The sequence below is a fragment of the Sapajus apella genome, unplaced genomic scaffold (assembly GCF_009761245.1).
Source record: "Sapajus apella isolate SASKATOON/1434 unplaced genomic scaffold, GSC_monkey_1.0 scaffold83, whole genome shotgun sequence".
In the NCBI taxonomy this organism is placed as follows: Eukaryota; Metazoa; Chordata; class Mammalia; order Primates; family Cebidae; genus Sapajus; species Sapajus apella.
In genome coordinates, this window is record NW_022437023.1 from 3,860,978 (window position 1) to 3,877,515 (window position 16,538).

The window sequence follows — 16,538 nt, forward strand, 5'->3', positions numbered from 1 at the left end:
ACCCAGGCTGGAGTGCAATGGCGCGATCTCGGCTCACCGCAACCTCCACCTCCTGGGTTCAGGCAATTCTCCTGCCTCAACCTCCTGAGTAGCTGGGATTACAGGCACGCGCCACCATGCCCAGCTAATGTTTTGTATTTTTAGTAGAGACGGGGTTTCACCATGTTGACCAGGATGGTCTCGATCTCTTGACCTCGTGATCCACCCGCCTCGGCCTCCCAAAGTGCTGGGATTACAGGCTTGAGCCACCGCGCCCGGCTCATTAATGTTTTTAAAAAATCTTATTTTTAGGCTGAGCAGGGTGGCTCACACCTGTAATCCCAGCACTTTGGGAGGCTAGAGTAGGTGGATCACTTGAAGCCAGGAGTTTGACACCAGCCTGCCTAACATGGCGAAACCCCTGTCTCTACTAAAAATACAAAAAATTACTCGGATGTGGTGGTGTGCGCCTATGATCCCAGCTACTTGGGAAGCTACGGCATGGAGGCAGAGGTTGCAGTGAGCCAAGATCACACCACTGCACCCCAGCCTGGGTGAAGAATGAGACTGTCTCAAAAGAAAAAAAACCCAAAAAATGATAATTTTTGATATACTACTATGCTTAGAAAGGAAAATATAGTTATAATTTATTTCAAGGTGGGCGCTGTAGCTCATTCCTATAATCCCAGCACTTTGGGAGGCTGAGGTGGGCATATCACTTGAGCCCAGGAGTTCGAGATCAACCTAGGCAACATGGCACAACTCTCTACAAAAAATATAAGCCAGGTGTGGTGATGTATGCCTTTAATTCAAACTACTCTGGAGACTGAGGCAAGTGGATTACTTGAGCCTGAAAGGTGGAGGTTGCAGTGAGCTGAGATCCTGCCGCTGCACTCTGGCCTGGGTGACAGAGCAAGATCCTGTCTCCCAAAAAAAAAATACACACACACACACATACGTATAATATATTTGAAATAGTGAGGTTTTATGATAAGTATAGATATGAAGCAAGCTTTGCCTCTCTGTCCTTACTAAAATAGAAATATTACTAAAATTTTGGAAAGCACTGGGATGTAGTGGAAAGATACATGATCCAGGTCAGATGATTTGCTTCCAGTTGGCCCTTCCACTGCTAGCACTGTGACTCTAGGTTCGAAATTCCTGTTTCATACTGAAGGTTGTGAAGATCAAACAAAGTAACAAATAGGAATGAAATTTGAATTTTGTATGCTATACAAGTGTAAAGGACCATCTTAAAAATTATGGAGGAACATTACAATGAATTGTTGCATAGATTACTGTAAGTTCAACTTTTTTCGAATATAATGGGTAGTAATTGACACCTCTATGTGAAGATCACAGTACATATCTTAAAATTATCTAAGACACCCTCCATGTCTTTGTTTCAAATCTCTTTTTATGGGGGGAAGGTGAAACTTAACTTTTGCAGTTATATCTGTGCATTTGTTTGGTAAGGCTGCCAAAGCAAAGGACCACAGTCTGGGTGGCTTGAACAACAGAAATTAATTTTCTCACAATTCTGGAAGCTTGAAGGCCAAAATGGTGTCAGAAGGGTTTGTTTTCTTCTGAGGCCTCTCTGACTTGTAGATGGCCATTTTCTTCTCTCTCTGTCTTCATATTGTCATCCCTCTGTTTATGTGTTCTAATCTCCCTGTTTTAAGGACACCAATCATATTGGATTAGGGCCCACCTTAATGACTTTATTTAACCTTAATTACCTCATTAAAGGCCCTATCTCCAAATATGGGCACATTCCGAGGACTATGGGTTAGGGCTTCACATATGAATTTTGAGGGAGACAAAATTCAGCTCAGCCCTGACAATCTGTTTAAGAAGTTATGTGTTGGGTAATCTGAATGCTCCCTTGCCTTTATCACCAAGTCCTATGCCTTGAGGCCCAGGCAGCATCCTTTTTCACATGACTAGCTTTACCTGTTCTTCAGAACCATGTTTACTTTTGTATACCCTAAGAAACACATCATGCATCTGCCTAAATCATTGTGTTATATTTAAAATTATCCTGTTGGCCAACTGAATAATGTGCTTGAAAAGCTTTTCCATACATTTAACCAAAATTTCTAATTCATCTCTTAAGCACATTTCTTCTTTAACCTAGATGGAAGAATGACAGACTATTTTATGTGATAATATATTGTTTTCTATTTAAATTTTTAAAATTTTATCTTAAACTGTTTCCGGCAGTTTTTAAATTTTTATTTTATTTTACTTTTTTTTTGAGAGTGAGTCTTGCTCTGTCACCTAGGCTGGAGTACAATGGCACCATCTCGGCTCACTGCAGCCTCTGCCTCCCAGATTCAAGCAATTCCTCTGCCTCAGCCTCCTGAGTAGCTGGGATTACAGGCACCTGCCATCATGCCCAGCTAACTTTTGCATTTTTAGTAGAGATGGGGTTTCACCTTATTGGTCAGGCTGGTCTGGAACCCCTGACCTCAAGTGATCCGCCCACCTCAGCCTCCCAAAGTGCTGGGATTACAGGCTTGAGCTACCACGCCTGGCCACTATTTTACTTCTTAAGAGATAGAAGTCTTGCTGTGTTACCCAGGATGAAGAATAGTAGCTATTCACATTCATGATCCCACTACTGATCAGCACAGGAGTTTTGACCTGCTCTGTTTCCAGCTTGGGCCAGTTCACCCCTCCTTAGGCATCCTGGTAGTCCCCTGCTCCTGGGAGGTCACCATTGATGCTGAATTTAGTGCAGACACCTGATTGGCATAGTGCACTATAGCCCATAACTTCTGGGCTCAAGTGATCCTCCCACCTCGGCCTCCTAAGTAGCTGGGACTACAATAGTGTGCCACTAAACCTACCTACAAGCAGTTTTGTTTTTGTTTTTTTTTTAAGCCATTTTTTTTTTTTATTATTTTTTTTTTTTTTAATTTTTTTTTAATTTTTTTTTTTTTTGAGACAGACTTTCGCTCGTTACCCAGGCTGGAGTGCAATGGCGTGATCTCGGCTCACCGCAACCTCCGCCTCCTGGGTTCAGGCAATTCTCCTGCCTCAGCCTCCTGAGTAGCTGGGATTACAGGCACGCGCCACCATGCCCAGCTAATTTTTTGTATTTTTAGTAGAGATGGGGTTTCACCATGTTGACCAGGATGGTCTCGATCTCTTGACCTCGTGATCCACCCGCCTCGGCCTCCCAAAGTGCTGGGATTATAGACGTGAGCCACCACGCCCGGCAACAAGCAGTTTTTAAGAAACCATTCCAGTGATGCCAACATTTTCTTGAGGAGGTTTCTGTTTTTAGAGATAGTTTCATTTCTCCTCATTTTAAAAGCCATACATTCATTTTAGGGACTTTAGTATGTTTCAGTAAGACAGTAACTTTTTTTTTTTTTTTTTTTAAGAGACGGGGTTTCACCATGTTGGTCAGGCTGGTCTCGAACTCCCGACATTGTGATCCACCCACCTCAGCCTCCCAAAGTGCTGGGATTACAGGCGTGAGCCACTGCGCTCTGCCAACAATAACTTTTTAAAAGAAAAGTCAGCTAGGCAGAGTGGCTCACACTTGTAATCCCAGCACTTTGGGAGGCTGAGGTGGGCAGATCACGAGGTCAGGAGTTCAAGACCAACCTGGCCAGCACAGTGAAACCCCATCTCTACTAAAAATACAAAGATAAGCTGGGCGTGGTGGTGGGCATCTGTAATCCCAGCTACTTCGGAGGCTGAGGCAGGAGAATCGCTTGAACCTGGGAGGTGGAGATTGCAGTGAGCCAAGATCATGCCACAGCACTCCCTGCCTGGGTGACAGAGCCAGACTCCATCTCAAAAAAAAAAAAAAAGATCACGTGATTCTACAATTAAGGGAGAATAATATTTTCCATCTTTTTTCTGTGGATGCATTTATTATTTCAACCTGCCTTTTAAAAATCTAATATATCAATACTATTTCATGCTATTTTAGTTATTTTCTTTTTTGAAATAAGTTTTGCTCTGTCACTCAGGCTGAAGAGTAGCGGCAAGATCTCAGTTCACTGCAGCTTTGACCTCCGGATTTAAGCAGTCCTCCGTCAGCCTTGCACAGGTAGTTGGGACTACAGGTGTGTGCCACCACAACCAGCTAATTTTTTTTATTTTTTGTAGAAACGAGATCTCACTATGTTGACCAGGCTTGTCTTGAACACCTGGGCTCAAACGATCCTCCTGCCTTGGCCTCCCAAAGTGTTAGAATTACAGGCGTGAGCTGCTGCACCTGGCATTTCAGGTATTTTCAAACAGATTTCTATTTATTTATTTATTTATTTAGAGACAGAGTCTCACTCTGTCACTCAAGATAGAGTGCAATGGCGTGATCTCAGCTCACTGCAACGTCCTCCTTCCGGTTTCAAGTGATTTCCATACCTCAGTCTCCTGAGTAGCTAAGTAGCTGGAATTATAGGCACGTGCCACCATGCCTGGCTAATTTTTTTATTTTTAGTAGAGATGGAGTTTTGCCATGTTGGCCAGGCTGGTCTCAAACTCCTGACCTCAAGTAATCTACCCACCTCGGCCTCCCAAAGTGCTGGGATTATAGGTGTGAGCTAACATGCCAGACCTATTTTTTAAGTTGGTTAATTGTATGAATTGATTTTTGAATGTTAAACCAATCTTTGCCATAATGTACTATCCTTTTTTATGTTGCTGGATTTGATTTTCTCATAATTTTTGTGATTATATTCATGAGAAAGTTTGATATAATTTCTTTCTTAAAGGTGTGGGAAAATTTGCTAGTCAAGCCATTTGGTTCTGGAGCTTCCTTTATCAAAAACTTTTAATTGTCAATTAAATTTCTTTACTAGATATAGGACTTTGCAGATTTTCTAAGTCAGTTTCAATAAGTTATGGAATATTCATTTCATCTGCAAATTTTAATTTATTGGCGTAAGTTGTACAGAATAACTGCTTATCTTTTTAGTCTCATGGGATCTGTAATGATAGTCTTTTTTCATTTGTGATTATTGTAATGTGTATCTTCATTTTCTTTTTAAAACAACTTCATTGAGAGAGAATTCACATAACATACAATTCACTCAGATAAAGTGTAGAGTTTAGTAGTTTAGTATATTCAGAGTTGTGCAACCATTACCGTTATTTCTTTCTTGATCAGTTTTTAGGGCTTATCAGTTTTCTTAGTCTTAATCTTTTTTTTTTTTTTGAGACAGGGTCTCACTCTGTTGCCCTGGTGTGATCTTGACTCAGGGCAATCTCTGCCTCCCAGGCTCAAGTGAGTCTCATGCCTCAACCTCCCAAGAGGCTGGAATTACAGGCGCATGCCACTACTGCCCAGCTAGTTTTCTTCTGTATTGTTAGTAGAGATGAGGTTTCACCATGTTGGCCAGGCTGGTCTTGAACTCCTGACCTCAAATGATCCACCCACCTTGGCCTCCCAGTGTGTTGGGATTACAGGTATGAGCCACCATGCCTGGCCTTTTTTTAAAAAATTTTTTAAAGCCAACTTTTGGCTGGGCGCTGAGGTGGGTGGATCAGCTGAGGTCAGGAGTTCAAGACCAGCCTGGCCATCATAGTGAAACCCCATCTTTAAAAAAAAAAAAAAAAAAAAGCCAACTTTTGGCTTCATTAATTTTTCTCAGTTGAGCTTGTGTTTTCTTTTACGTTAATTTCTGCCCTTATTTCTTTCCTTATATATTCTTTAGGATTAATAAGCTATTATTTTTTGCCTTATTAAGAAAGAGATTTTGATCATTGTTTTTCATTCTTTTCATATATATGTATGTGTGTGTGTACATATATTTGTTTGTTTGTTTTTGAGATAGAGTTTTGCTCTTGTTTCCCAGGCTGGAGTGCAGTGATATGACCTCGCCTCCCTGCAGCCTCTGCCTCCCAGGTTCAAGAGATTCTCCTGCCTCAGCCTCCCTAGTAGCTGTGACTACAGGCGTATGCCACCATGCCTGGCTAATTTTTGTAATTTTAGTAAAGATGAGGTTTCACCATGTTGGCCAGGCTGGTCTTGAACTCTTGACCTCAGGTGATCCACCCACCTTGGCCTCCCAAAATGCTGGGATTACAGGCGTGAGCCACTGCGTCCGGTTTTTTTCCTTTTTTTGAGACACAGTCTTGCTCTGTCACCCAGGCTGGAGTGCGGTGACGCAATCTCGGCCCACTGCAACCTCTGCTTCCCAGGTTCAAGTGATTCTCCCATCTCAACCTCCCGAGTAGCTGGGATTACCAGCACCCACCATCATGCCTGGCTAATTTTTGTAGAGACAGGGTTTCACCATGTTATTGGCCAGGCTGGTCTTGAGCTTCTGACCTCAGGTAATCCCCCCCACCTTGGCCTTCCAAAGTGCTGGGATTACAGGCATGAGCCACCTTGCCCAGCCTACTTTATGGCTCTTTACCAGAAAAGTTTGCCACCCTATTCTACATTCTTACTTTTAGGCTCCCAGTGGAAAACTTGGGGTATATCACAGGATCTTTCCTCCTCTGCAGGCCCATTCCAGTTTTTGTCTCTCCAGCACCTTGATGCTGACAAAAGGTCTGCTTAACTTCTCAACTTTTTTGGGCTGGGCACGGTGGCTCACGCCTGTAATTCCAGCACTTTGGGAGGCTAAGGTGGATGGATCATCTGAGGTCAAGAGTTCAAGACCAGGGTGGCCAACATAGTGAAACCCCATCACTACTAAAAATACAAAAAATTAGCTGGGTGTGGTGGCATGCACCTGTGATCGCAGCTACTCGGGAGGCTGAGGCAGGAGAATCGCTTGAACTCGGGAGTTCAAGACCAGCTTGGCCAATGTGATGAAACCCCGTCTCTACTGAAAATACAAAAATTAGCCGGGTATGGTGGCAGGCGCCTATAATCCCAGCCACTCGGGAGGCTGAGGCAGGAGAATCTCTTGAACCCAGGAGGCAGAGGTTGCAGGGAGCCGAGATTGCGCTACTGCACTCCAGCCTGGGCTACGGAGCAAGACTCCATCTCAAAAAAAAAAACAGACAAAAAAACTTAACTTATTAGCTGCTGCTTTCTACTTAGCTTTATAGCCTTTTGGCAGCCGCTTCTAAATAGGCAAATATCTGGAGGAGAAAAGTGGTACAGAGTGTTGGACTTACCTTAGTTTATTTCCTTTATTGGCGTTCTGCCAAAGAAATGGAACCAGTAGTGTGTATGTGTGTGTGTTCACACACATACGTATGTATTAGGATATTTATTGCAAAGAATTGGTTCATAAGGTGTTGGGGACTAGCTAGGCAAGTCTGAAACCTGTAAAGCAGGTTACTGCCAGGAGGGGCAGGCTGGGATTCTAGCGTAGGAGCAAAAGCTGCAGTCTGCAGGCAGTTTTCTTCCTTATGGAAGTTTCAGCTCTGCCCTTATAGCAACTGATTGGATCAGGCCCACCCAGATTATCTAGGATAATCTTCCATACTTAAAGTAAGTAACTATAGGCTTTAATTGCATCTACCAAATACCTTCACAGGTATTCGTGTTTGAATAACAGGACTGTAGCCTAGCCAAGTTGATACGTAAAATTGACCATCACATCTTCCCTGTAGGAACTGACTCCTTGAGTCTCGGCCACCTCACTAGTTGTCTGATGTCTTCAAACAGATTTTTGTTGTTGTTTTGTTTTTTTCTGTTTTACTCAGCTTTTCTGAGTGCTCTCCAATAGGAGGTTTATTCTGATAGAAACTTGTCCATTGTTAGGAGAAATCCCAGTGTTCTAGAAAATGTTCTGAGGCCAAGTGTGGTAGCTCACACCAGTAATCCAAGCATTCTGAGAGGCCAAGGCAGGGGGATTGCTTGAGACCAGCCTGGGCAACATAGCAAGACCCCATTTCCTAAAAAGTTAGCTTACTTTTTTTTGAGACAGAGTCTCGCTCTCACTCAGGCCGAAGTACAGTGGTGCGATATTGGCTCATTGCAACCCCTGTGACCTGGGTTCAAGTGATTCTCCCTGCCTCAGCCTCTTAAGTAGCTAGGATTACAGGTGGCCGCCACCAAACCTAGCCAACTTTTGTATTTTTAGTAGAGACAGGTTTTGCCATGTTGGCCAGGCTCGTCTCAAACTCCTGACCTTAGGTGATCCGTCTGCCTTGGCCTTCCAGAATGTTGGGATTACAGGCGGGAGCCACCTCGCCTGGCCTTTTTTTTTTTTTTTTTTTTTAAGAGATGGGGTCTTGCTCTGTCACCCACAGTGGCATATAGTGGTGCTATCACAGCTGACTGCAGCTTTGACCTCCTGAGCTCAAATGACCCTCCTGCCTGAGCCTCCTGAGTAGTTGGGACTACAGGCATGCATAGCCACACCTGGCTACTTTTAAAAAAGTTTTTGTAGAGATGGGGTCTTGCTGTGTTGTCCAGACTAGTCTCATGCAATCCTCCCTCTAGCTGAGACTACAGACATATGCCACCATGCCTGGCTAATTTTTTTGTATTTCTTTTCGTGGAGATGAGGTTTTTCCTTGTGGCCCAGGTTGGTCTGGAACTCCTGGGCTGAAGCAATCCACCTGCCTCGACCTCCCAAAGTGCCTGGATTACAGGCGTGAGCCACTGTGTCCGGCATAATTTTTTAGTTTTTGGAGGGATGGTGGTCTCACTGTGTTGCCCAGGCTGGTCTCAGACTCCTGGGCTCAAGCAGTTCTCCCACCTTGGCCTCCCAAAGTGCTAGGATTGCATGTGTGAGCCATTGTGGGCTGTATGCTATTCTAGAATTAATGAAGATACTATGTTATCCTTTAAATCACTTATCTGATGCTTATTCTTATCTGACTTACTGTATAAGAATCTCTAGGGAATGGGGCCCAAGAAGATGTTTTAACAAGTTCTTCTAAGTGATTCTGATTATCAGCTGGATTTGAGAACCACTGGACAATATGATCACTAAGGTCTCTTCTGATTCTAAAATATCACTTCTGCATTATTATTATTTATTATTTTTTATAAGTTGGGGTTTCACCATTTGGTCAGGTTGGTCTTGAACTCCCGACCTCAGGTGATCCACCCACCTTGGCCTCCAAAGTGCTTGGATTACAGGCGTGAGCCACCGTGACCGGCCCACTTCTACATTATGTAACTCTTAGATAATAAATTATCTCAACAACTAGATTGTAAGCGCTTTGAAGGTAAGCAAGACTCTGTCTTAGGTACTACCCTTCTCTTTGCTGTCAGCCCATTAAGATCTATAGTACCTCACTCCTGACAATTTGAGTAACCTCCTTAGAGCCCCTCCAGTCTGTCTGTGGTCTTATTTATCTTTAAACAACATTTTGAACACGACACCTTCCTGTAAAACTTTGGCTACAAAACAAAATCCTAATTCCATTTTACCTTATAATCTAAATGCCTCTGTAAACTGGCCCCAACTTTTCATCTTTAGCTTTACCCAAGGCAGTGTGTACAACCATCTAAGCTGTGCTTTATATGGCTTCTTAGATGATGGTGTGCATGGTCTTCCCTGGAATTGTATGATATGGTGGTGACCCTGATTTTCCCCACCCTTTTGCATTAATCCTTCACTCTAGCCTGATTGGTTTACTTTCTTTTTCTTTCACATAGTAATAAAGCCTTGTTTATTGTTACTTTCCTGCCAGTTGTCATTCATCTTGCCTGGAGTGCCCTTTTTCCCTTTTCTGTATCTAATCTCTGTATATTAATAGCTACACAGTGGAGTATTATGCAACCATAATAAAGAATGAGGAAGATCTGTATGAACTCCCATGGAATGATTTCTAGGATATACTGTTAATATAACAAGGTACAAAATATGGTATTCTATTTGGTAGAATATGGTATTCTATCTTTTGTATAAGAGAAAAAAGGAGTTAAGAATATAGATATGTACACATATATTTGCTTATATCTGCAAAGAGAAACATTAAAGATAAACAGAAACTAACAAAACCAGTGCTGTGGTTTGAAAATATATGCCCCTCCAAAATTGATGTTGGAACTTAAACCTCCAAGGTGATACAAGTAAGAGGTGAGGGCTTTAGGAGGTGACGGGGCCTTATTAAAGGGGATTGAAGGAACCTAGCTAGCCCTTCTCCTTCCACCATGTGAGGACGCCGAGATGCCATTACCTTTGAGGAACAGGCCCTCACCAGATACCCAGTTTGCCAGCACCTTAATCTCGGATTTCTCAGCCTCCAGAACTGTGAGAAAATAAATTTCTGTTCTTTATAAGTTACCCAGTCTCAGGCGTTTTGTTTATAGCAGCACAAATGGACTAAGACCACTCGGTTTTCTGTAGGGAATAAACAGGAACAGATTGAGAGAGAAAAGGGGAAGGACAGAGACTTCTCTGAACATTCCTTTTTTATGTGACTTCAACTTGTGAACCATGTAAATGTCTTACATATTCAGAAAATTTTAAAAATAATGGAAAATGCTATAATTCAATATAAAGAAAAACGAACCCACCGTACAGAAAATACAAAGAAAACATATACAGTAACTTTTGAATATAGCATGCTGACTGTACATCCTTAGTGGGATATGCTTTAAGGACAAAAAGAACTCCCCCACTACCAAAACACCTAAACTTAGTAGGCTTATTGTTAGTAGTAGTTTGACATAATTCTGAAACTGGTCTATGAACCAAGATTTTCAAAGTGAGGGCACTAATACAAAATGAGTTAGCTACTTGGGAGGCTGAGGCAGGAGAATCCTTGAACCCAGGAGGTGGAGGTTGCAGTGAGCCAAGGGTTGCACCACCACACTCCAGCCTGGCGACAGAGCAAGACTCCATCTCAAACAAAACAAAAAACAAAAAGCCTTGCACTATTAACAGTATGAAAGCATTATGTTTTTGAGATACATCGGTATTATTGCCCCCACCCCATTCCAACTAGTTTTCTTTTGAATCCGAGTAGTTCAATGGTAGGATACTGAACTTAAGGGAATAGTGATCTAGGTAAATATCTTGTTTTCTTCAGAAATAATTGATTAGGGGAAATTGTAAATAAGAAAATATATAAATTTATTATCTACAGGTTATTGTGGATTCATACTTAAGATGATTATGTTCTAGGGAGAAACAAGTGCATTCATTTTTAGGTGCAGAGAGTCTGTGGAGATAATTACACTATCAAAGACTGTATATACATTTTCCAGGATGGGGAGGCGATGGTGCTAAAACTGTTCAGCTGTTCCAGGTCAGTAAAAGCAAGATTTAACAGAATACGGGCCTTCATGCGAGGCCTGTGAAATAAATATATACTCTTAAAATATGTAAAATGCTTTCACAGCACGTATGGAAGTGAAGCATGAACTGGCTTTCTGGATGTTAAGTTTTCTTTGCTTCATAGCTATGTATGTATTCTGTGTTCCATTATTAATACATTTATTTAACTCTTGCTGCATTTTCAAAGCAGTCTCTTCAGCTACTGTTAAGCTATAACGGACGGTGGTGAACCTTTGCTTCTTGCACATTGCTGCGACCTTCAGAGTTGTGTTGACCAAAAAATAGTTTTGTTTTGTAGCAATAGAGAATTATATTGTTGTTGAAGTGTTTTGCTTTTCTTTCTTTCTTTTCTTTCTTTTTTTCTTTTTCGAAACAGGATCTTGCTCTGCTGCTCAGGCTGGAGTGACAGCTCACTACAGCCTCGACCTCCTGGGCTCAAATCATCCTCCTGCCTCAGCCTCCCAAGTAGCTGGGACTACAGGAGTGTGTCACCATGTCTGGCTAATTCTTAAATTTTTTTTTAGAGACAGGGTCTTATTATATTACCCAGGCTGGTCTTGAACTCTCAGGCTCAAGAGCGCCTCCTACCCTGGCCTCCCAGAGTTCTGAGATTACAGGTGTGAGCCACTGCACCTGGCCTTTTTTTTTTCTTTCTTCTTTTTTTTTCCCCCTTCAATCTGTTCTGAGGACCAAGATTCATTTAGGGGACGGCTACAGAAGTGAACCAGGGTAGGCAATGAAAATACCATTCACAGTTGAATGAAGCATCCATCCAGGAAGGGGAATATAACCTTACTATTATATTTAAACTGGCTGCTCTGGTGTGTTGAAGAACTTGGTGTTGGTTTGCTTCTTAGGTTTCACAGGTCAAGAGATTTTTGTTCCACCATTCTGGGATTTTAGAGGAGTTAATAGTTTATAGGGGACTTTGGGAAATGTTGCGTTAGGTGATATCTGAAAGTATGTGCCATTAAACATTAATCCTGGGCTGGGCGTGGTGGCTCACGCCTGAAATCCCAAAACTTTAGGAGGCTGAGGTGGGTGGATCACCTGAGGTCAGGAGTTTGAGACCAGGCTGGCCAACATGGTGAAACCCCGTCTCTACTAAAAATACAAAAATTAGCTGGGCGTGGTGGTGGGTGCCTGTAATCCCAGCTCCTTGGGAGGCTGAGACAGGAGAATCGCTTGAACCTGGGAGGTAGAGGTTGCAGTGAGCCAAGATCGTGCCATTGCACTCCAGCCTGGGCAACCAGAGTGAAACTCTGTCTCAAAAAAAAAAAAAAATCCTGAAGAATTTCTTGAAAAAAGAAGTTCTGAAGCCAAATCCATTTGGGAAAACTCTGCAAACTGAATCCTCTCTTGGATCAGTATACTCTGATCTTATTCATCGAAGCATTTGTTATAAATAACTTAAATATTTATAGGGGAGAGAGTAAAATTGTGTTAATATAATACTATACAGCCCTTAAAAAGGAATGAACTAGATCTCGATCTTCAATCTGGATGGTTCTCAAGAACATGTAGAAAAACATTACAGAATGAGAATGATGCATGTAGTATATAATTTGTGTTTTTTAAAAACTGTATGCTTTCCCCAGTACATCTGTATAATAAAAATGCATTTTAATAAAGTCTAAAAGGATTCATGCGAAGCAAGTAGTGATAGTTCTTGGAGAAATGACTGGGATTGGGAATGACGATCAGAAGGTCCTTTTTTGCTTTATCTGTAAAGGTTTGAGTTTTCTTAGGAATATATTTGTGTATTACTTATAATAAAAATTAATGAAATGCAAATGCCTGTTAAGTGTTGAGAAAGTTACTTTCTTTTCCCTGACTGGCAGTATCTACCCTGCTAAACTTCAAGTACTTCCATTTATTAATTCACCATCTACAAATTAAACCAAGTTTGGAGCCCCGGTATTATAAACTAGGAAATTCTTTATTACATGGTAACAAAATGATTTTCGTACATTATGAAGATAAATTAAGTGGCTTATACAGTCTAGTCCATGTAAGTTCTCAAGAGGCCCGCTTAGTCAGGCTTATTGTGTTGGTTCAAGACATCTTTTCGAGTGCAACAAAGAGAAGTTTGAACTCGGCTCTTGAGCTGCTAGAGTTGCTGTACGTAGATTGGAACATTATGGTTCAAAATTAATAAAGATTGAAGAAGCAGACCGTCTTTGGTAATACTCTTTCCAATTCCATGGACCTTGTTCTTTATCTTACTCTCTAGACTTGATTTTGACATCTGAGTCAAACTTGAAGGCGTTGATGGTTCTGTTTGACTTTACCAGTTGCCAGGCATCAATTTTAAACGGCTGCATTTTTGTAAGGTAAATACATTTTTTTTAAGAAAGGATAATCGTGAAAAAGCTGTAGTCACATAGAAGGTTTTCTATCAATACATTCACTTTATTCCTTCAATTTGCTTTGTGCTATAAGAGCCCATTGTCTGAGAAAGATTCATCAACTGAAAATATCTCTTCTTTAGTATGATTTATTTTCAGGCATATTTCTCCATCTTATCAAAGTAGTCATTTTTATATTTCATCTAAGTTAAAACTTGGACCAGGACATAAACTGATCAATTTATGCTAAAAAACATTTAAATATAGGTTATGAAGGGATTCAAAATTTAATTTACACTACAGATATTTATTATGTTTTTGTTGTTGTTATTGTTTTGTTGAGATGGAGTCTCGCTCCGTTGCCCAGGCTGGAATGCAGTGGCTTGATCTCGGCTCACTGCTACCTCTGCCTCCCGGGTTCAAGCATCCTTCTGCCTCAGCCTCCCACGCAGCTGGGACTACAGGCCCCCACCACCATGCCTGGCTAATTTTTGTAATTTTAGTAGAGACGGGGTTTCACCATGTTGCTCAGGCTGGTCTCGAACTCCTGACCTCGTGATCCGCCTGTCTCAGCCTCGCAAAGTGCTGGGATTACAGGCTGGAGCCACCGCACCCAGCCTATATCTATTTTTTATAGTTGTTTATTGGCACCTACCATATGCTTGATATGCCAGGAAATTCAGAGTATTAAAATGCATTACTGCTCTTAGTGAGCTTCCTGTTCCTAAAATATTGTTAAGCATGCAATCCATATGCATACAAATTACTGGTGATTTAAGATGATTCTTCTACCAGAATGCCAGTGGAAATTTGTACAGTATAAACTGTGAAAGTGCTAAGTAGAGTGAACTTCAGGAATATTTTGAGTAGTTTAGTAGCCACTGAGGATGGAAAGGTTGCAGGGTGTGATTAACCTGCAGAAAGTTATGAAGCCCCGTGTGTGGCTGCTGTGGCTTCTCATTCTACCTGATTATTGAGGGTCTTGCACGTGGCAGTCACATAGTGTGTGTTGTTCATGGGGATTTAGCGCTGCTTTCGAGAGAGATGAATGACATGATTAGCTTTATAGCCAGTGTGATTTTAAGGCGTGGCTTGGGGATTGAGCATAAGGTACACAAAGTGAAAGAAAAGGGAAGATAAAAAGGAGAACTTGAGCACTACAAATCAAAGTTAGCTTTTTTCTTCAGCTCAGATGATTCTCATACTGACTTTAAGGTTGTGATTGTTTTTTAATTTCCTGGTGCTTAATAGTTGCAAGAGTGTGTCAATTTTTAAAAACATAGATTTTCTTTAATTGAAAAGTTGAGATACCACCTCATGCCACTTAGAATGGTGATCATTAAAAAATCAGAAGACAACAGAAGCTGGAGAGGATGTGGAGAAATAGGAATGCTTTTACACTGTTGATGGCAGTGTAAATTAATTCAACCATTGTGGAAGACTGTGGTGATTCCTCAAGGATCTAAAAAGAGAAATACCATAGCCGGGCGCAGTGGCTCACACCTGTAATCCTAGCACTTTGGGAGGCTGAGGCGGGCAGATCACCTGAGGTCAGGAGTTCGAGACCAGCCTGACCAATATGGTGAAACCCCGTCTTAAAAAAAAAAAAAGATAGTAGTACCATTTGACCCAGCAATCCCATTACTGGGTATCTACCCAAAGGATTATAAATCATTCTATTATAAAGACGTATGCACACGTATATTTATTGCAGCACTGTTCACAATAGCAAAGACTTGGAACCAATCCAAATGTCCATCAATGATAGACTGGATAAAGAAAGTGTGTCACATACACACCATGGAATACTATGAAGCCATAAAAAAAGATGAGTTCATGTCCTTTGCAGGGACATGGATGAAACGGGAAACCATCCTTCTCAGCAAACTGATACAAAAATAAAACCAAACACCGCATGTTTTCACTCTTAAGTGGGTGTTGAACAATGAGAACATACGGACACAAGGAAGGGAACATCACACACTGGGGCCTGGGGTGTGGGGGGTAAGGGAGGAATAGCATTAGGAGAAATACCTAATGTAGATGACAGGGCGATGGATGCAGCAAACCACTACCATGGCACATGTATAACTATGTAACCTGCATGATCTGCACATGTACCCCAGAACTTAAAGTATAATAAATAAAGTTGGACTCCCTGCTACCCTATGTCTCTGTAATGTGAATACCACCAAATTATTATACTATCATTTAACGCAGAATTGATCATGAATGTGGCTGAAGTAAGTGAATTTGATGTCTGTTCATGGTTAAAATTATTCCCTGCTAACAAGTTTATCTGCATTCTTAGTGACTGGATAAAGACCATTTAAATCAGCCCAATTCCTATCAATATAAAAAATCACAAAAATGTTGAAGATGCCTATTTCTCCTGAGAACAGGAATGCTAGCTGTCAGTTTTCTAGTTTGGGCTTCATACCATGGAAGTCCTTAGAAACTTGTTTTATGAGTTCTAAATCATGCATATTCCTGTGTTCCAGGATTTCTCTCCGATCAAACGGACAGTTCTGGACTCAAGAGTCTGAGGATGAATGTTCACCGTGGCAGTGACAGTGACAGGTTATTGCGGCAGGAGGCCAGCTGCTTAGTGGATGATACCTCAGCTGCAGCCCAGGAAAAAGAAGCAAGCAGCCTCACTTCATTTGGTCCTCATAATCTTACTTACCCTCTAGGTCCCAGGAATGAAGGTACAGTGATTAGCTCTTGACTTAATTTGTGGGGGGGGGCTTTCTGATACCAAAGCATCTACTCTACCCGGAAGGCATGAATGTTTTTTTTTTTTTTGAGACGGAGTTTCGCTCTTGTTACCCAGGCTGGAGTGCAATGGCGCGATCTCGGCTCACCGCAACCTCCGCCTCCTGAGTTCAGGCAATTCTCCTGCCTCAGCCTCCTGAGTAGCTGGGATTACAGGCACACACCACCATGCCCAGCTAATGTTTTGTATTTTTAGTAGAGACGGGGTTTCACCATGTTGACCAGGATGGTCTCGATCTCTTGACCTCGTGATTCACCCGCCTCGGCCTCC

At 41.8% G+C, this 16,538-nt stretch overlaps 1 protein-coding gene across 3 annotated transcripts in view; it reads left to right on the forward strand.

The window, feature by feature from the left end:
• Positions 1 to 16,538, forward strand: part of KCTD20 (potassium channel tetramerization domain containing 20) — a 38,794-nt gene that overhangs the window by 5,123 nt on the left and 17,133 nt on the right. For all 3 annotated transcript variants that reach the window (XM_032253570.1, XM_032253567.1, XM_032253571.1), the window contains exon 2: positions 15,994 to 16,200. In XM_032253570.1, coding sequence (XP_032109461.1) covers positions 16,041 to 16,200 — 160 coding nt within the window. In that variant the 5' untranslated portion in view covers positions 15,994 to 16,040. The remainder of the gene's footprint in view (positions 1 to 15,993; positions 16,201 to 16,538) is intronic.